The following is a 22,132-nucleotide window of genomic DNA, read 5'->3' as shown; positions in this document are numbered from 1 at the left end:
AGAATTTAATTAGAAAGACAATGGTGAAGCTAGTTTTGAGATACACCTATTTGGGGAAAAGTGAGAGTCATTTAATTGTTCACTTACTACGTTCAAAAGTCCCTTACCTCCGCCTCTAATCCGCGTATTAATGATAATAAGTGGATAAAAGCTTCGGTAATACATATTATGCCTAGAGGGAAGTGATACGGTAAGGGTATCCTTGACGGCAGTCATCTTGAAATCCGCTATTTTGAATTAAAGTGAAGTTTGAAAAATGAAAACCATAGAATGTGACATCTCATTTTAATAGCAAATTTTCCCCCCAAAAACAATGGTATGCTTATTTTTGTTTTATAATTAACCAGTGTGAATTTTAGGACTGCTTCTAATGTGCACCAAATGTCTATTACTCGATCTTTCAAATTGGCAACACTCCTAATTTTCACCGCATGTTTTAAGATTCCAACTGGCACTCTGCAATTGTTGCCATGGTTCATGTTCTCTAAATTTATTACATTTTTAAGAGTGCTTTTTGTCAGTGCGTGAATAGTGTTGGGATAAGCATCCAGCAATCTTTCTGAATTCTAAAGACTTGCAATGTAATTATTTATTTTAAACGAGAATACATGAAGAACCTATGGACCTATGTGACGTAAAGAAATACAAATGAAATTATAACAAATTGGTGTTATACGAACACAAAATTATCAGGAAATGTAGCCTACATGCTGCGCAAACGACAAACAATAAAATATTTTTAATAAATACAACATTTAAGAAACAGCAGCAATGCTAGAAAATATCAAAGAGGCATTATATGACTGTTCTCACAACATTGTTTGTACCATGAACATAATATGAAAACAGGTAACTAGTTTATAAAGAGGTGTAACTTAATTGAGTGCCCGATCAATACTGATTATAAATTTTACAATCATGAATCATCGACAAGAATCACTAGAAAACGAATGACTTTTTGTGTGACTAGCTAAAAATTGCCCTATAAAATAAATAAATAAATAAATAAAAAATAAATAAATATAAAACAAAACAAAAGACCACTGATTTACACAACAATCATATTTCGTTCTCCTTTTTGAAGTTAATTTTTCGTCTCATCTACTACACAAGCTACGCCTTTGGTATTACCTAAATGCAAAGTTGTAGTTGTTTCGTTGTGCGATGATTCATGTCAGTAAACGAGTTTTTGAAGAGCAGGTATAGGAAATAAATAATTACATGGCAAGTCTTCAAAATTCAGAAAGATTGCTGGATGCTTATCCCAACACTATTCATGAACTGACAAATCGCAACTCTTAAAAAATGTAATAAATTTAGAAAACACGAGCCATGGCAACAACTGCAAAGTACCAGTTGGAATCTTAAAACATGCGGTGAAAATTAGGAGTGTTGCCAATTTGAAAGATCGAATAATGGACATTAGAAGCAGTTCTAAATTCACACTGATTAATTATAGAACAAAAATAAGCATACCATTGTTTTTTTGGGGGGGGAAATTTGCTATTAAGATAAGATGTCACATTCTATGGTTTTCATTTTTCAAACTTCACTTTAATTCAAAATGGCGGATTTTAAGATGGCTGCCGTCAAGATCATACCTACCATACAACTTCCCCCTAGGCCTTATATGTATCTACATGGTTGTTCTTTCATTAACGCTACGTTTACAAAGGTTAGTAAGGGACTTCTGCAGTAATCTCTAATAACCACATCACAACTCTTAAAAATTATAAAAAATAGAAAACATGCACCATGACAAAAATTTCTGTCATCACAAATAATAGATATATGTCCTTTATCAGCTAGAAAAATTTCATTGAAATCGGAGCCGGACAATTGGGTGATGTCCCTTGTAAGCAGTAAAAATACATTACCTCAGTAAACAGTTTGTAATATTATATTCATAAATGGAGGGGAAAAAATATTTTTATTTTTAGCACACCAATTACTTCTCTATAGGTGCGAATTCAATGATACACGAAGATTGAGCACGTGGTATAACACAAACGAGGACACTATATTGTCGAAGCACAACAGGATTTTATGGCAGAAACCATGTGGTCTGAGTGAATAAACACCGGCTTAAAGAGTGAAGGAATGTTTGGTTGTTCAGCAACCGACTGGGTAGCTTAGTGGTTAATGATTTGGAACGATACAACAAAGTTCGAATTCGAGTCCCGATCCAGTCGTGCATTTTTCACTCTTTGTGAATCATTAGTTTGTATTAACTACAGAAGCTTTAAATACACTACTCATGCATCCCACCTGTTATTTTAAACTATCAGTGAAAGTGATACATTAGCTGTGTGTTTAAAGATTCTGAAGTTACTGCTAACTATTTATTGAGGTATTGTATTTTTACTATTTAGTTTTCGCAACACATTACCTGCACGCATAACTACCGGTAAAACAACATTTTTCACAACTCTATTGACGCCCCAATAAGTGATCTGAACAGAAACACTAGTATATTTGAAGCTACTATATTTGCTGCAAATTATGTATTTATCATAGTGTGATTTATGTATTCTGTTTTCAGGGTGTTAGAATTGAGCTTACCTGTATTTAAAATGAGTTTTCATTATGTAATGGACGCCATGAGATGTTACTCAGACAGCAGTGTTTGTTTATATAAATAAATAAGCACTGACGAAGGTCGGGGCTCATTAAAAAATTCGGTATTAATAGATATTTAAATGCATCCCTGGATTTAATGTAATAGTTACAATCTGCATCAGTTTAGTTACTTCAGTAGATATGAAAGAAACATTGTTTTGGCTACTTGCCATAAGACAAAGAATTATGGTTTGATTATGTTTTAGACATTTATGAAGATACAGATGAAACACTATCCTGTATATACATGGACAATATTCTTCCCATGGATTTCGTGTACACTAGACACAAGGTCAGATCATAAATTTACCAACGGGCGCAAGTTTGGTTGTATAAAAATGTTAGTGTGAGGGAGAAAAAATTTGTTTCTAAAATTTATAATCATATTTTTTTTTACTATATAATTATTTTCAAGAAAATATCAAAAAACAATCAACAAAACAAGTCCAAACTAACTAAAAGAATACATCAACCACATCCAGTTAATATCCCGTTTGAACATGCGTTAAAAATGGGTCCATCAACATTCAACGTATCTACGAAGAGTACAAAAATAAATTAAAAATATATAAAAGAAAAAAATAAATGCACTTATTCCATTTATCATATAAAATACATTCAATGTAGTGGTTTTTCGCTGAAATACTTACAAATGGAAGAAATAAGGTTCTTTTTTTCGCATACATGTTTGGTTCGCTTTAATAAAAATGTTTATCTTTCAAAGGCGACTTACACACTTCATCATCAGAGTAAAACTTACTCGTTGAACAACCGTTGTGACATTAAATTCCAAATTTAATAACAACTACTACACTGTTTCAACGTTGAATCCAGTTCAAAAGAGTTAAAGGACGTAAGCGGTTCTGTTATAACAGGCGTTATTAAGGGACATAATTCTATGATTTTATTCCAACACGTATAGTTAATTCACAATTTTCTGTGTGATTTAATGGATACCCTAATACACTCACATTTCATCTTAATTTTAGTATCAAAATACATATATGTGAAATATTACTTTTGAGAAAATAACTTTTAAAGATTCATATCTCATTAGAAAACACGAGAATAAATCCTTACACTACCAATTTGTTCATACAGACTTACAGAAGACAATTTTATTATCTTACTAAATACTGTAGAAAGTTGTAAAATGGATATTCGTTGTGGTGTGCATTTTAATGTTAATTTTACTTAACTTCTGAAATTATTAGACATAGCTTTTCGAACGTGATAGTGTGAAATTTTCTCGACTTTCATTACGCACAGTTATGATAATAGTTACGTCTGCAAACCCTGTAAATTCATATAAACAAAATGGGTACAAAAAATTTTTGTTTCGCATTTATTTTTAACTCTGTCCAGTAAATGAAATATGAAAATTCAACTGGCTTTCTTCAATGTTAATGATTTAAAAATCCTGTGTATTTTATATAGTATATTAATAAATATGCTGCAATTTTATGAACAATATTTTCCTTCTCTCTCTTTTTATTTATTTATTTATTTGTAATGGATCAAGTTGTTACCAAAGTATCAAGTCTCCACATTCTGTTAATTTTCTACGTCATTCAAGTTTTTGCCCTCAAGTTCTTTGATTATTGGCCCTTTGACTTTTTCTCGGCAAAGTAAAGGCAAACCTGCTAAGAGCATCTCATGCCTCACACCTCCTCATAATGTTCAAATATTTTAAGTGCAATAATCTACGGTCGTACAACCGAAATGAAACATATACGTCAAAAGAAATAAAAAATGAGTAAATTTTTCAAAGCAAACAAGAAATATATTCACAAAAATTGAAATACATATTTTGAAGTGTATGTATTACTTCATCTCTCCATGAAATGGCAGATGTGTGCATATGGCACACGCTGAACAGCAGTTATTTTTGAATTGTACCTCGCCTCGAGACGTTCAAACTGGTGGAGCTGCCGAGTATCATCAAATTTCTACGGTCAAAGAGACCGTAACAACCTGAAATCTATCGTTAGTTGTACTCGTATATAACGCATGGTAACAGGTGCACAATATTCACATATAGTGTAACTAGTGTGCGAAGTTTAAGGCAGCATTCATAAGTGTGTTCAACGAAAATCATGCCGGACGACAACGCACACTCCCACCCTCATGTGAATGTTAACACTGAGAATGAAGTGATCCAACACAATTGTTGAACATCAACCCAAAGTATAGTGTATGAAGTGGGCATTTCTTACAGTAGCACATACAGCATCACCCATGAAGTGCTTGGTGACACAAAGCATTACCGAGATCAAGCAATTCAAGAAAGCCCCGTTTGCAGAAAAGTATTTGCTCACAGTTTTCTGGGACAGTCAAGGTGTGATTGTTAATTATTCTTAGTAAAACGCCGAACATTCAATGTTGTTGTATACTGTGCCACACTGGATCGTCTACGAGTTATTCTACACCGAAAACGTTTACAAAATGTGTGTAGTAGGTGAGCATTCTGTACGACATTGCACGTCTCCACGTTTCTTTGCTAAAGCTCGTCTCGAAATTGAGCAATTATCCATTCAGTATTCAGTTCAGATTTGACACCCTCTGATTTTCAGCCTCTAGGGCATTGAAGGAACACTTTGCCAGTCAACGCTTCCCCAATAACTGTAAGGTTATCTCATCACGCGTTGATGGTTTTGCCCAAAAGGCTTGTACCACAATTGTATCGAAAATTTAAGCGTTACATTGTGATAAATGTATTAATGTAAATGGCTACTATGTGGAGAAAAAAATCTACGCGTCAAAATTTTTATTGCAGTTTCTGTCAATATATTTTTGTTTTGCTGTAAAAATTTTACTAAATTACTTTTTGATTTTGGTTCGTCTATATAAACACTCAGAATGTCAAAATCAGGAGCCTTAACAATATATATACCTAGGTATAACAGACATTGCTATGTATAACCATGGTGTCCACAGAAAATTCCATCTCAATTTCCCTGACTTTCCCTGATTTTCCCTGACTGCATTTCCAATTTTTCCCTGACTTTTTCTGGCCTCCACCATCCCCATAGCCAGCCAACTCTCACCTTATTTACTGTCGTATTATTACATTTTATTACACATTATGCACACAAGATTACAAAGATACAGAAAGATTTTTTAACGTACATTTACAAGTTTACAAAATGTATTATATTAGCACATGTTGACATAAAACTGAAAAATATCATGGTTTAAAATAAAAAATAATAATGATAATAATAATAATAAAGAGTCTTCTGTACAATATGGAGAATGTGTTCACATGAAAATTTCTCACTTATGATTGCACAACTATCCATAAAAGTGGGGAATAAAAGAGTTTATATTTTTAACAAGTGTTCCATATTACAAACTGCCTTTCTTCTTTTCCAGCTCATCGATTCTTGCTTGAAGAGCACTTTCTTCTGATTTCAAGTTATTCTGCAACTTTTGTCATTTAAATCTTTTAGCTCTTGATTAATCCTTCTCTTTTCTACAACTTTCTTTTCTTCTTCGCGCTGTACACTTTTCTGTTTGTCCAGATAATCTTGGTACCTTCGTCTAGAACATTTTACAGACTGTAGTAAGCTCCTGGTGATGGATATATTACCTACACCCCCAGCACTGCTGATAGCATCATGCACAAGTCTTTGAGACACCAGAGAGTGTTCTACAAGATTTTCTACAAGTAGTGATTTGTTGATGGAGAAACCACTTTCAACCGGTGAATTGCCATGTGACATTATCAAGCAAATTTTCACTACATTCAAAAGGCTAGCAAACTTGACATCATCCTTTAGCATCTTGTAGTAAAACTCATCTAATCCTACAGAATCGTCGTGTCTTGCAGTAAACTCGCAAAAGTATGATTTCAAGGAACCTTGTGCTTCAACACACAATACACTGAACTGTTTCTTTGCCTGTTCAGCCACATCTGACGAAATCCTGTTTGCACTGTGAAGGTCTTCAAGAACAATCTGCGCTCTCTTTCTTGCTAGAGATGGCTGCTCCAAAATAATACTTGGGGCAAAACAAGTGACACCACGCACAAACCTGTACTTCAGCGGGCTTCTTTCACGCAACTTCTGAACTAAACCTATAATTAATTTGCGAAACTCAAGTTTGAATTCTGCTTTTTCCTTGTCTGTACATACGGTTTCTCTTAATACTTTCCTCGTAGCAAAACCAATGTCAATCATTGCTGAAGGAAGAAGGTTCTCATTTGAAAGTTCCAAAGACATCAGTTTTTGAGCAGAGCCAGCTTGCTGCAATATTTCTGGTTTCACACATCGAGCCAATAAACTATGCATTAAGTCCAAAAGTGCTGTGTGCAAGAAAGGCATTAGTGGCTTTGGAGACTGAAATCTTCGAAGAAAAGTTTCACATTCTGCTGAAACAACTCTATAACCAGCCAACTTACTCTTCAACAGAGGGTCTTTCATCTGTTCCTTTAAAGAAGATTGTTGCCGACAACTAGGTAGTGTAGAATCTTGTATGAATTTCTTCACATTGTGATAAATTTTCACAGCCCTTTCCAAGCAATCCACATTCTCAAGCCATCTGATAGAACAGAACTTTTTTGGGAAATCGGTGGATCCTGTAATGGTAGTATATTCCGCCCGGCGAGCTGGGCTGTTATTAAAAAGGTAATACATATCCCTAAGAGTCTCGTCTAAATGCCACTGTGATGCCTTTAGCCCATTTTTCATGCTACCATGCAAAACATGTAGTCCACAAACACCAGTGTCTATCAAACTTTTTCCATCGGGATTTCGTTGGCACATTTCACTCTTTAGTTTTTCCCTGAAGAGGAGATTTACGTTTGGTCCATCCATGGAAACCTGCAGTAAATTGTCTAATGAAAGACCTATTCCCTCTCTGAATCTCTCCAAAAGATCATCGGCTCTTGCCCGTCCCAAAAATACACTATTTAGATGATGTAGAAACTTTTTGTTGATTTACATCCCAGAATCTTACGACTAGGTCCATCTGGCCTCTCTGAACTACTTTATTCAGAGATTCGTCGAAATATATGACCTAATCTGAAGCCTGTTTAACTCTATCCATAACACAATCTTTAAAATATGGAGCCAAGCCATGATTTACTAGATAAGAGGCTTTTGTCTTCCCAAGGGTAAATTTGGAAGCAATAGAGCTGTCAGGAAACATCAACTGGAAAGTTTGGCTAATGTTCTGGCAAGCATTCAAGGATATTTTCTTTGCAACCAACTCCAAAGTCCATATTATTTCTGCCTTCATAACTTCTTCGGTCTGTATGTATGAATGTAAACCACGCTCTTTATTTTTGCTATTGATTTCACCACTTCCTTCACTTGATTCTGGCTGATCATCTTTATGCTTACACACAGTTTGATCAGATTCCTGGCTACAGTCACTTGTACCTGATGACTGACCTGTTGAACTGGAAGGCACAAACACTGACAGCAGGTTGCATGAGTTTAGCTTTCAAGTTCTTAAGATGTTGAGGTCCTTTAGCATGAGAGGACACTGCTCTTCGTCCCATGTTACTAAGCTTGAATGATTTTGAACATACTTTGCAAAACGCACATCCACTATTTCCATGTACACGTCCAATCCAACATGAAAATTCCGGGTACAACTTTTCATCAAGCCATTGATCATTAAAAGAAGTTGACTTATTAGCCATTATGATGACTCATAAGGTCAGATTATTGAGTTGACATCCCACTTAAACCTGCAAAAAGAGAAAGTGATATTAATTTCTGAAGCAATGCAAAGAAAGGCATCTAAAATATTTTTGGAAGTGAAATTAGAAATTACGTACAATGATATACTTACCAGACAAAAGGTACTGATAGTAAACTGTTACCACAATTTGATTACCATCACTAATATATGTACGAGCTTTCAAGAACTAACTCACTGTTCACATCATCGTCCGTGCTGCCCTCACCCATCCTATTCTCCCATCTAAGCCTGATGATGAGAACAGTGAGTTAGTTCTCGAAAGCTCGTACATATATTAGTGATGGTAATCAAATTGGGGTAACAGTTTACTATCAGCACCTGTTATCTCGTAAGTATATCAATGTTAGTAACTACAAAGCGGTCCAACTTTTGCGGTTTATAAATTATGTAGATAGGTAGATACAATAGAATATTATGCTCTGAAGCACAGAAAAAAATATAAATGTATTGTAAGAAAAGGTCACCCTTCACCTCCAAGGGCAACCGGAAACAAGATTTAGATTAATACAAAATAAGAGTATCTTTTTACTTTTTAAACTTAGTAGACCTGTTGTATCCTTAAAAAAATAATAATAAAATAAATATGGACTGATCACTTAGCCACTGATCGCAAAATCGAGTTTTTCTTGGCATTGTAAACTAATGATCTATACAAGAAAAATTTAAATACAATTAAATTAGCAAATATGTATAGCTCATAAAGGCATATGCATATTCTAGTCCCTCAGAAAAAATCCTAAGACACAATTAGCATATTGCTAATATGTAGCAATTTAAATCATCATTGGGACTGCATTTGAAAAATAAAGGAAATAAAGGACATATATATTTGTCCTATAATAATTGTCACAAATTTCCAAAATATAGGAAAACAGGACAAGTGGGAGCCCTGTTTATATAAAAAAACACTGTGTTCAAAGGAATAGTTAACTGATAAGGACTTTGGACTGACAGCTAGGCCAAGTTTGTTTACGGGAAGCAAGCGCTCACGGAATAAGCAAGCCCATTATGCCTGCATCATTGACTCACAATCACATGTTCACGGATGTAGTTTATGGTGCAAGTCTTTTGAATCATCCTGTTGCTTTTCATCATTGGGTACAGGCCATGCGAAACAATCTATTAAGTATCTAGACAAGCCCTCAGTTTTGGTATGTTTCATTATTGGGCTCAGGTCGTGCGAAACATTTCAACTGATATTAACAACTGAATTTTTTTCGCTTAGCCTACCAAAGAGCCTGAAATATTGACTTGGTATTCCTATAGTACAGGTGTTAGAAAAAGATGAAAATAAAATGTGTATGAAACCAAGAAGAGATTCAAAGTACTCTACTGTCAAGTAAAAAGCAAAAAAAGAAAACAAAACAAACAAAAAAAAAAACGGAAGAAAAAAATGAGCCGCTAGGAAGGCGGGAAAGTACCTTCTGATAAGCATCAGAAGGTGAATACAAAAATACTTGTACATTTCCATCAACATATGGTGTTTGTCCCTCCAGGAATCAACTGCAAAACATACAAGAAATCTTTCTAATTGTAATGTTTGTAATTGATCGTACAATTTCTTGTGCATTTTCCCTGACTTGGCAAGCTTTTCTTGTGATTTCCCTGACTTTCCCTGACTAAAATCCATTTCCCTGACTATCCCTGATTTTCCCTGACTTTCCAGAATGTGGACACCATGATAACCTACGATCTCCGAGTAGTTCTTCGCTTTATCAGAAAAGACAACGGAGCATTTCTTCCTTTCAAATACCATATCACATTCACTTTTAAGAAACACGGAAAATCAGCATTGTATTCCAGTCATAATGACCAGTCTCACGATTCAAACTCATAGCACTTCGTGAGACAAGCATTACATATTCTACTCCAGCCTTTTATTTCTAATTTTTAAATTTTTTTTAGAAGTTTTTGTTTTATTTTCATTTACTAAATCTAAATTATCTTAAGATATCCACTCTTGATTCTGGTGGAATTCGCTTCTCTCCCGTAATTCTTTCGTAGTATCGTACTTACCAAACTATAGAATGATCTCGAATATAAGACCCTTATTTTGAAGATATTTCTTGAGAATTTTCTTATTTTTGACATATTCTTAATACTCAAATTACAAATTGTTTTATTGATATAAAATATTTAAAAAACATCTGCAACGTTAACATATTCACTTATTTCAATAGTCACGGCTATAATTTGCATCCATTATTGATCGCTACCATTTTCGCCTATACAGTTTTGACAATAAAAGCAAACTCAATGCTGTGGTTATTTAAAAACGTTATCGTCGCAAAATGCAAATGTGACGTACGGTAACAATGACGAAATACTCAACTACTGAAATTAAAATCAAAACAAAAATGGAGGCATATTTTAACGTTCGATATAATCTCGTAAAAACACTGACCTTAACTATCGAAGTTTAATCTGCGAATGTACGACGATCCCAAATTTTTCGGATGAATTCGAAGGAAGGAAGAAAAAACTCCGTTATATACGGTCGTACGAGAAAATTAGGAGAGAGGTGCAGACTAACAGCGCACGGCCAGATGAGTATGATCAAACCTGAATGCAATTTCGCGTTGCCCTGTCTCAACACAGCTCTGAACGTTTCTGAATGATGCAATCGTTCAAAGTATCAAAGTGACGACAGTTTACATTCAAATTATTTGGTTGCTCGGTAGGAGCCCAAAAGGAAACTTTAAAATCCCATTATACTGAGAGCATAACCTTCCTCTGAAGTCTGATTTCAATGCCATTTGAGACAAATCCCGCTGAGAGCAAGAGAGTTGGGGCATCACATTGTTGTGAACAATTCACTGTTCACCATTAACAGTATGTCGCTTCAGAAAAGATTGTTTTCCTCAAGTGCAAGTAGCATATCGCAGGTATACGCGACGACATGAGGAACCGAACATCGAGATTTCTTATACATCCAGCTTTTCCAGGTGAAGACGAATGACTGCGGTTCACTGTTTCTGCATATTTTCGTGTCATATAAGATGGGTCTGACTCCATATTTTCTTTTTCTTTTATTTATTTATTCATCACCAATCTCAGTTGACTTTCCTGATCGAAGAGCGACGCAAAAATAAAAATCACCGACATGGAATTTCATGAACCATCGTTGGCACTGATGTTCTAGTACAGCATTGTCATCGCAAACTTTTTATTTTTCAAACAAGATAATTTAAGAAGTTATTTCAGTTTAAAGTAGTAAAACAGTAAAATTTACAGTTTGATCTTCCATTTTCAACTTACAAAGTTTGCAAAACTTCCAATTACTCTTTTAAAAAAAAAAAAAAAAAAAAAAAAAAAATGAAGTCACAACTGTCAGCTGTTAAATTATATAGCAGTAACCTAGATGCAAATGGTTCTAATGCTTACAAAACTGAATTAGTGTCATTTGTTGCTAAAATGCGTCATGACTTTTCCGACAACCCAACATTACTATCTACTATTTACAAAACAAGATTCACTAGTAGTATAAAGTTCTCTGAACTGTTTTAGCTTTGCATAACACGATACAACACACTGCTTATGGTTAAGCATCTGTTTAGAATTTAGTAGCCAGTATATGTAAGTAACTTAACACCAAAATTGAAATAACCAGTTGCTCTATTTAATGTAAACTCGTAAACTACAGATTAATGCGGTTTCGTGTAAGTTTACGCTTGAAACATACTTCTGAAGATACAATACATTATAAACTAAGTAAATAACCACCGTAAAAATATTTTCCTCAACCTAAGGACTTATCAGATTTTTTACTTAAATAAAATATGGAACTCAAAACTTTTCTTCAAAATAAACTCTTAACAATCCAAAATATTGCAAAATTCCTGGGTTTGAAGATCGTAATTATTAATACTGGGGAATTAATATTTTCACATTATAATATCAATTTTAAAAAATCGCATATTGTAATTCAATACTCTGCATATTTCTCTGCGTCTTGATGTCTAAACATTTAATCTTAACTATGTGAATACAATACACACGAAATTAATCATTGACTTTTAATAAAATAAAACATTATACTTGTTCAATGAACACTGTACGATACATTTTTATAGATTAAAAATAAGTACTGGCCGTTTATCAAGAAAAAATATTCTTCTTTTATGTAATTTCGACCCTCTTTGGGGTCTTTTTAAGTAATAAGCCTTGCTACTATCACTTTCTTAATTATTTATACACGTATAGGATGTTCTTGAAACATCAGAAGACAGAATTTGCGGAAACTAATATATATTTTTTGTGTAACTTGTAGTATTCTTTTGGAACACAAAATACGTACTTATTTTTGAAATAAAACATTTTTCAGTTCCTGTACCTTTTGTATTGATCATGTACATAAAGTACATCTTACATTCTAACCTGTGTTAACGTGAACAATAAAAGAGAAATGCAATAGAATAAAAAGTAAGTATAAACAATACTGAATATTGGTGAACGTAACTTAGAAAAGCAATACAACTGCACACTAACAGTAAATACCTATTATGCTACTTTGTGGCGTTTAAAATCTCACACAAAATATATAGGCACAAGTAACAACCTCTAAATAAGAGAATTGGTGTACACTATCATTTTCTTTAGAAAAATTAAATATTTTAAGTTTTATTATTGTCTTTATTCTGTACAGTTTCATTCACTCTTCGGGAATATTTAAACTGAACTATTCAAAAACTTTAAGGTTCATTTTCAATTAACCTTGGGTATATGAACTTTTAATTTTACAAAACGAGGGGTATGTAAATGGCAACCTACTTTTGTCCACAGTTATTACTACAAACTACTGAAGATAAAAGATCAGTAATCTCTCTCACTACATTAATAAATCTCTAGCTAAATTGCACCATCTTACTATCTTTCAAACATTCTCACTTTAAGAAAATCTATCCTGTAACTGGATATTTGCTTTTGTTTCTACTTCTGTATTGCAATCATCATCAAAGCCAAAATGGTTTTCTATGTCTTTTTGGGTCTCCAGTCGCTTCCAAAGAGTCACTGTATCTTTCGTTGGCATCTTGTTAGCTCTGAGTGCACGAAGATCGTCATTCTTCAAATGAGCATGTTCTAGTAACCCGTCACTCGAATCTACACTATTCTGATGTAAAGCAGTAACTGTCTGTTCGACTGTCGACTGGTTACCATCTGAGTTACCAGATACCATTGCAAGAGTCTGTTCTTTACCATCGCTATCCTCAAACTGAATAACTTCAAGCACTACATACTGATTACCATCATGTCCTTCAACCGATATCAGCTCATCTCCACGCACTTCACATTCTTCGTCCTGTCCCTCTACTAAAACTTCTCGTACTTCCTGTATCTGCATTTTCTTTTGACGGGCGAACTTCATGGCCTTAGCACCATCATGAACAGATGGATTTGGATCATGGACGTCTAAGTGTCGTATTAAGTTACCTTTGTGTCGGAACGCTCGGCCACAATCTGGACATTCATGCAACTTTTCTTGAGGTATTGGAGGAATGTAATTTGGATTATGATACAAATTTTGGTGGCGCTTCAATAGCTGTCCTTGACGGAATGACTGGTTACACTGACTACACTGATATGGCTTTTGATCTGTGTGTACTAACAAGTGTGAATCTAAATGTCTCTGAGCACTGGAAGCATATGGACATAACGTACACTTAAAACACTTCTCTCCTTCATGAGATTTCTTATGGATCTTCAAAGTGTATCTGTCGGGGAATGAACTTCCACATCGATTGCACAATAGAGGTTTGTCTGCTGTATGTAGCTTTTGTACATGGGTTCTTAAATCTGTTTTACGCCCACATGTCGTGGGGCATAGTTCACACGCAAATACTGGTCTCCTTCCCGTATGAATTAGTTTGTGAGCTTTTAAACTGTTAGACTGTGTAAACTTTGCATGACAAATATCACATTCATATGGTTTCTCCCCTGTATGAATTCTAATATGTCGTTTCAGTTTGAACGTATCTGGACTCGCATACGTACAATGTGGACATTGATATGGGCGTTCTCCAGAATGACATCTCATATGGCGTTTTAGTTTACTTAATTCGACACTGGCATATTCACATTCTGTACATTTATGAGGTTTCTCATGAGTATGTTTGTATCTTATATGTCTTACAAGTTCGCCTGATGTTGTAAATGAGCTTGGACAAAATTTACAATGATGTGGCTTAATACCCGTATGTGTATTTACGTGGTTTTGTAATGACAAAATAGTTTTGAACCCTCGATGACACATACTGCACTTGTGAGGTCTATCCTCCGAATGAGATTTCATATGCCGTGACAATAGGTATTTCTTTCCAGTTGTATACTCACAAAATTCGCAAGTATGAACTTGAGCTGCAACTCGTGACCTTCTAGAAATTAACTTCATAATCTGTGTATTCTCCACTTCATCACCAGATCCCAATGTTGCACTTTCTTCATCTTCATTGACTACGCTTTCATCATCATCTTTAGTATCTCTTTCATCGGGCTGCATTATTAGTAGATAACTAATATCTTTTGAATTTGTATCTGACGGAACAATAGTAACCGTATGGTAAGAATTTCCGGCATTTATTACAAGTTGGTTGTTAAATTCAGAAGTGTCATCACCCTTATGTGAGAATTCTGATTTGATTGCTGCAGTAGCACCATCCTCTTCATCAGTAGATTCTACAGCTACATACACTGTTTCCTGACGACTTACGATGGACTGTTCTTCTATATCTGGCGTAACTGTCATTATTTGGGTTTGTTTCTTCTCTTGTATTTGATGGTCCAATGATCTACCTTGAGAATATCTATCTGTAGAAGTTGTACATGTACATTCACGTAATCCTTTGTGGTTTTGTTCGTGTCCACCATTCTGGATCTCCCTACTAAAAGTTTCCCGATGTTTATGCATGTCAGCAATAATGTCCTTATCTCTATTCACTACTTTGATGTTGGATAACTTCCAGAGCTCTTCTACGTGTCAACGTGGTTGTGCTTAATATTTAATATCAGAGTACTACTTTAATGTGCTTTACTTTCAAACATTAACACATCAAGTTTGTAATGTCAACTACTTGATACTAGCCACTTTCGCAATCATTGTAAGCATCTACTTTTATTGTTATGACGAAAATAATGCAAAAAGCACCTTTAAAAAATACCACACGTGATTCTTGAAATTTTCCAGAATAATTAGCTGTCTACTTGCAGTAAGCTGCAAAAATATCTTCGTAAAAAATCTGAAGTTATAGGATATAACCAAACTTCACTAAACGCAACTAACATTGTCCATAGACTACTCACTGTAGCAAATATTAGACAAAAGAATTGCGATCACATAAATATTTGACGAACGAACTGCGATCACAGTATATCATTCAAATAGGTATGAAACAATAGCAGTGCATATATCATTATATGCAATTAAGTCGCAATATATATTTCTTTAAAAATTAAGAAAAATAGCATAACTTTACGAACGTACTTTTGTAAAATTATAAATTGTTTTGAAGTAGGCCTACTTACGATGTAATTACAGCATAGAGACAAGCACAACGTGTAATCAAGGTTTGACACTTTCGATGTGGGGAAAAATAAGAAATATTATAACTGCAGCAAATAAAACGCCAAATATTATTTCGGAACATTAAAAAAAAGCCGTAACTCGAGAGGGATTAGATCCCCTAGGGCAGTACTAGTTCCCCCGAAGAATTCTGTTGGACTATAGGTAAGGCCCTTTCAATTTTCAGAAGTAAGGGGCCATGCTTCCCCCTTACAACGTCCTAGATACGCACGCCTTTGGACAAAGACCTAAATTAGGCCTATATATGTGTTTCATTGCGAATCAAGGAATACATACTATTATCCTGTAGCCTGGGCTAATCAAATCTTATTCTGCAAATGGTTAAGGAATTTACCATATTTACATAATGATGCAAATCCCATTAATAATAAAGTTATTCCAATGATCCTGAAAGCCCATTATCAATTCCGTAATCATAATTCTAATCAATTCTCCTAGAGATGTTCCCTACAAAAATATCTACCTTTAAAATTTCTCCAACGGCAAATATTGGTTTAATGGCTTGGATACTTACTACAATTGATAATGCATTATTATAATAATACAGAAAATATTCGTAGTAGTGGACAAATAATAGTTCAGAATACTATTGTTCAACTTGTTTTCAGACTGCATGATTGGTTTGATTGAAATTCACTGTCCCTTTCAGGGGTGCCCATAAAGGGGGGCTATGACGCAAACTGCGTCATTGAAATATTTGGGGGGTTAAAATCTATATAAATATGTTTAAGGGGGTGTAAAAATTAATCGAAAAGATTTTTTTCATGGAAGAACACCTACGGATAGACAACTGAGGGGGGGCGTCATGGACATGAGGGGGGGCACCACTGGTCCCTTTCAGCATGAGGTTATATCAGGCATGGTCTTACAGATGAACGTGGTGTGGTATCGGAACCACAAATGTTCCCATCGAGAACTGAACCTGGGCTTCCCGCGCCGAAAGCATGTACGCTAACCACATAGCACGAAGGAGCTCCTTCGGAAGTCGTTCTGAATAAATAATAATAATAATCAGGGCCCGGATCTTGTTGACAAATCAACTTTCTTCTGTTACGCATAGGAGAAGGCAAGTTCAAGTAAAAACGTTATCCATCAACTCAAGGTTCTAAAAATATAGTTTTTAGGATCAACTTTTGGTCTCTTTTTGCTGTTTTGAAATTTCAGGTCATTTTTTAATATTTTAAGGTCACTTATGGTCTTTTTATAATTTTTTTCTACATAAGGGAATCTTTAAATGAACACGGTTTACGGATGTGGAAAAGACGAAGTTGAATAATCTCTTTTCTTACTTCCTGACTATTGGAGTGGAAAAACTGCATTCTTAACAAGCTAATGAAAACTAAACTGTAGCTGGTTAACGAAAGGCGGGGGTTGGTAGGTGGCCAAACAGAGAGTTTTGGGTTATTGACCACAAAGGATGTGTTCATGTGAATAACTAAAAATGGATTAGAAGGCGTACAAGGGCTTTAAACGTGTTTTTATCTATTATTTTCATGTAGTCTAAACTTGCTAATTTTTATTGTTTAAGAGTGCTTCCTAGTTTCAACTCGGGAGTGAACTGACGCTTTCAATACTTACAATGCCGTACAATGGACTGATCAACGGACATAAGTGATCAATGGACTGCAACTAACTGAAACAAAACATTTTGAATATGAGTGAGAAATGTTAATTAAAAATCCAATGGATATTAAAAAAATGACAATGTTTAATGAAATAAAAGTTTGAGAAAACGTAAGTTTTAAGGTCAATTTTTGTGATTTTTAGGGTCACTTTACAGGAATTTTAGTGTCATTTTATAGGTCACTTTTTAATTTTTTTTTAGGTCAACAAGATCCGGGCCCTGATAATAATAATAATAATAATAATAATAATAATAATAATAATAATAATAATAATAATAATAATAATAATAATAATAGATGTCTAAAGGACCGTAAAAATCAATTTCACTTCTTAAGCATTATAAATGTTTAATATTCTCCTTGATTGTCATACTCTATTATAACCCGAAAACACGACTTCATTTATTATAAGCAATAAAACTCCGATTTTTGAAACAACATTATATTGGCTATCTTACGGATCTTGTTTATGTATTTGCGAAGCTCACGATGCTATAAATATGACCTTTCGATTTATCGTTTATCGTGTTTCGAGGGTCCAGTGAGAAGAGTTAAAGTTTTAAAAATGTCTCGACCAGGTATACATACATACTTACATACTTACTTACTTACTTACTTACTTACTTACATATATATATATATAAAGTAGCACTGTCTTGGCAAAACGAAGAGTAAAAATTGTGTGGTGGGCGGAATCTCGCTCTGACGTAGTATAGCGTATATTCCAGACAGCACGGATACGGAGCAGACATCACGTCCATTTGAAGTCTCCCCCCCCCACACACACACCTCATCAAAAATACTCAAAAATGGTGTCAATCGTTTGTGCAGAAATGTGTAACACAAATTTTCGTTTGTGCAACAATGAACAAGTACTAGAACAAAAACAAAGTGGGGCTATCTAAACGGTAGCACCCCACCTTGTCAAAATTGGTCGAAAATACTGTCAATCGTTTGTGCAATGTGCAACACAAATTTTCGTCTGTGTAACAATGAACAATGAGCTAGAACAAAAACAAAGTGGGGGCTGTATAAGCGGTAGCCCCCATCTTGTCAAAATCAGTCGAAAATGGGAGTCAATCGTTTGTGCAGAAATGTGCAATACAAATTTTGGTTTGTGCATCAATGAACAATGAGCTAGAACAAAAACAAGGTGGGGGCTATCTAAACGGTAGCCCCTATCTTGTCAAAATCGGCCGACAATGGTGTCAATCATTTTTACATCGTTTGTGCAACAACGAATAATGAACTAGAATAAAAACAAAGTGTAGGCTATCTAAACGGTAGCCCCACCTTGTCAAAATCGGCCGAAAATGGTGTCAATCGTTTGTCCGTCGTTTGTGCAGAAATGTACAACACAAATTTTGCTTTGTGCAAGAATAAACAATAAGCTAGAACAAAAACAAAGTGGGGAATTTGTCTAAATGGTAGCTCCTCCACCTTGTCAAAATGGGTCGGAAATGTCAGTCGTTTGCGCAGAAGTGCGTAACAGAAATTTTCGTTTGTGCAACAATAGACAATGAGCTAGAACAAAAATAGGGGCTACCTAAACGGTAGCTCCCCATCTTCTAAAAATCAGTCGAAAATGGTGTCAATCGTTTGTGCTTCGTTAGTGCTGAAATGTGCTCTCTTTCTCATGTTTGTGCAATGAGACTAACAATGTTACTCACATTTCAAAAATCCCGGACAACTTGACGTCAAAATGGTCTGGAGATTTTTTTAATAAGTAAATTTTAATATTCTGATCATTTGTGCTACGTTTGTGCAGGAAAGTGCTCGACTTTCATTGCTATTGGAGCGAATTAAATGACGTTTGAAACGTCCCTGTCAACTTGGCATCAGGTTGGCCGGGACACTTTCCGAAAACAGTTTTCAATGTCAATCTATTCTTCAACGTTTGTAATCGAAAGTGCTTGAATTTTGTCGTTTGTGCAGGGAAACTAACGGCATTATTAGATACATAACGAGAAGCAAAGAGGTAATATTCATAATCTCAGGTGCATGAACTTGCCCCCCCCCCCCCAACTTGGAACACAAACGATGAGATTAATGTCATTGGTTAGTTCTTCGTTTGTGCACAAAACCCCATCGTTTCTGCTTTCCTAGTTCCGAAGACATAAGTGAAAAACTGGTAGGGGACGAAGTTCAAGCTGGATCCCCGACTTCAAGCACAAACGATAGAAGTACTGTAATTCGTTAGTGGATCATTTGGGTGCTCGTTTCTGCCCGAAACCCCCTCGTTTGTGCTTTATTAGTTCTGGAGATATAAGCGAAAATCTGGTAGGGAGTGAAGTTCACGCTTTCCAACCGACTTTAAGCACAAATAATGGAAGTATTGCCATTCGTTAGTGCGCGAAACCCCATCGTTTGTGCTAATTTCACGGTGAGTAATAAGACAAAAACTGAAAAGAGTTGGAAACTGGATACATTATTTTTTAATATTTCCTTTGAAATAAAATGCTTATATTTCTCCCACATGTGAAGCATAAACAATGGAATTAGTGTCATCGGTTTGTGCATAATTTGTACTCGTTTGTCCACGAAAAACTTCACTTGTGCCTTTTTGTGAAGATATATGGATGGCTCCTACTTGTTTTTCGCTCATATCTCCGAAATTAATAACGCACAAACGATAGGGTTTCGTACACAAAGGAGGACAAGCGATGTACTAAGCAATGGCACTAATCCCATCGTTTGGGCTTTACATGTGGGAGAAATACAAGCATTCCATTTCAAAAGAAATGGCAAAAATTTGTACCAAGTTTCCAACTAGGTTTTCAATTTTTGGCTTATAATTCAGCGAGTATTGAAGCACAAACGATGGCGTTTCGTCCACAAACGATACTCTAACGAACGACACTACTTTCATCGTTTGTGCTTGAAGTCGGGGTGCAGCATAAACTTGGCCCCTATCAGTTTTTCGCTTATTTCTCCGGAACTAATTAAGCACAGAAGAGGGGGGTTTCGTGCAAAAACGATGCACGAACCAATGGCAGTATTTCCATCGTTTGTGCTTGAAGTCGGAGGGCTAGTTTGAACTTGGCCTCTACCAGTTTTTTTTTTGCTTACCAGACTAATAAAGCACAAATAAAATCTCCGAAACTAATAAAGCACAATACAATGGGGTTCCCTGCGCAAACGATGTACTAACGAGTGACACCACTTTCATTGTTTAAACTTAAAATAGGGGGTCCAAGTTTACGCAGGCCCCAACGTTTTTCGCTCATAAGCTCAGGAGCACAACCGACGCACTAACCACTGGCACTAATCTCATCGTTTGTGCTTCAGATGTTGGAGGGATGCAAGCATTTTTATTTCAAACAATATATCAAAAATTGTATCCAGTTTTCAACTCTTTTTAGGTTTTGGCTTATAACTCACCAGAACGGTAATACTTTCATTGTTTGCGCTTGAAATCAGTGGGAAAGCGTGAACTTCACCCATATATACAAGTTTTTCGTTTATATATCCGGAACTGATAAACCACAAACTATGGGGTTTCATGCACAAATAATCCACTAACGAATTACAGTATTTTTATCGTTTGTGCTTGAAGTCGAGGGCCAGCGTGAACTTGGTCACTACAAGTTCTTCGCTTATATCTCCGGAGCTAATAAAGCAGAAACAAAGGATCTTATAAAAGAGATAAATTTTATAAGATCCTTGGCAGAAACGATGAGGTTTCGTGCACAAACGAAGCACTAACCAATGACACTCTCTTCGTTTGTACTCCAAGTTGGGGGATTAAGTTCACGCTCCTGAAATTATGAATGTTACCATTTTGTTTCACGTTATGTAATAATGATGTTAGTTCCCCTGCACAAACGACAAAATTCAAGCACTTTCGATTACAAACGTTGAAGAATAGATGGACATTGAAAACTGTTTACGGAAAGTGTCCCGGCCAACCTGACGCCAAGTTGACTAGGACATTTCAAACGTTATTTAATTCGCTCCGATAGCAATGAAACTCGAGCTCTTTCCTGCGCAAATGTAACACAAATGATCAGGATATTAAAATTTACTTATTAGAAAAATGTTGAGGCCAACTTGGCGTCAAGCTGCCCGGGAATTTTGAAATGTGAATAACGTTGTTAGTCTCATTGCACAAACATGAAAAAGATAGCACATTTCAGCACAAACGACTTACACCATTCTCGATCAATTTTGACAAGGTGGGGGCTACTGTTTGGACAGTCCACCACCTTGTTTGTTCTAGCTTATTGTTCATTGTTGCAAAAACGAAAATTTTTGTTGCACATTTCCGGACAAACGATTGACACTATTTTCGACTGATTTTGACAAGGTAGAGGACTACTCTATAGACAGTCCCAAATTTGTGTTTGTTCTAGGTCGTTATTCATTGTTACACAAACAAAAATTTGTGTTGCACATTTCTGCACAAACGATTGAAACCATTTTTGACAAGCCGAGGGCTATTGTTTAGGCAGCCCCAGTTTGTTTTTGTTCTAGCTCATTGTTTATTTTTTGCACAAACGAACATTTGTGTTGCACATTACTGCACAAACGTTTGACTTGACAATGTGGGTCTACTACAGTTTAGACAGCCCCACCATTTTGTTTTTGTTCTAGCTCATCA

At 35.3% G+C, this 22,132-nt stretch overlaps 2 protein-coding genes across 3 annotated transcripts in view; both read right to left on the bottom strand.

Moving 5' to 3' along the window:
• Positions 1-22,132, bottom strand: part of LOC145686106 (endoribonuclease Dicer-like) — a 274,935-nt gene that overhangs the window by 190,052 nt on the left and 62,751 nt on the right. Inside the window, exon 1 of one of the 2 annotated variants that reach the window (XM_081759057.1) lies at positions 17,486-17,536. The exons of the other annotated variant lie outside the window; for it this stretch is intronic. The gene's annotated coding sequence lies outside the window, so the exon portion shown is untranslated. Of the gene's footprint in view, positions 1-17,485; positions 17,537-22,132 lie in introns of those variants that run through there. 2 annotated transcript variants of the gene reach the window in all.
• Positions 9,263-15,698, bottom strand: LOC145686105 (uncharacterized). The gene has a single exon (XM_081759054.1). The coding sequence runs from the start codon at positions 15,233-15,235 to the stop codon at positions 13,220-13,222; it is 2,016 nt and encodes a 671-aa protein (XP_081615180.1). The 5' UTR covers positions 15,236-15,698; the 3' UTR covers positions 9,263-13,219.

Source organism: Thermobia domestica, chromosome 5, assembly GCF_964235325.1.
Source record: "Thermobia domestica chromosome 5, izTheDome1.hap1.1, whole genome shotgun sequence".
Lineage (NCBI taxonomy): Eukaryota > Metazoa > Arthropoda > Insecta > Zygentoma > Lepismatidae > Thermobia > Thermobia domestica.
Note: the sequence above shows the minus strand (reverse complement) of the source record. Positions and strands in the feature narration are given on the sequence as shown.

Coding starts and splice junctions, on each gene's coding strand:
- LOC145686105 (XM_081759054.1), bottom strand. CDS start 15,235: ATGCATAAACATCGGGAAACTTTTAGTAGGGAGATCCAGAATGGTGGA.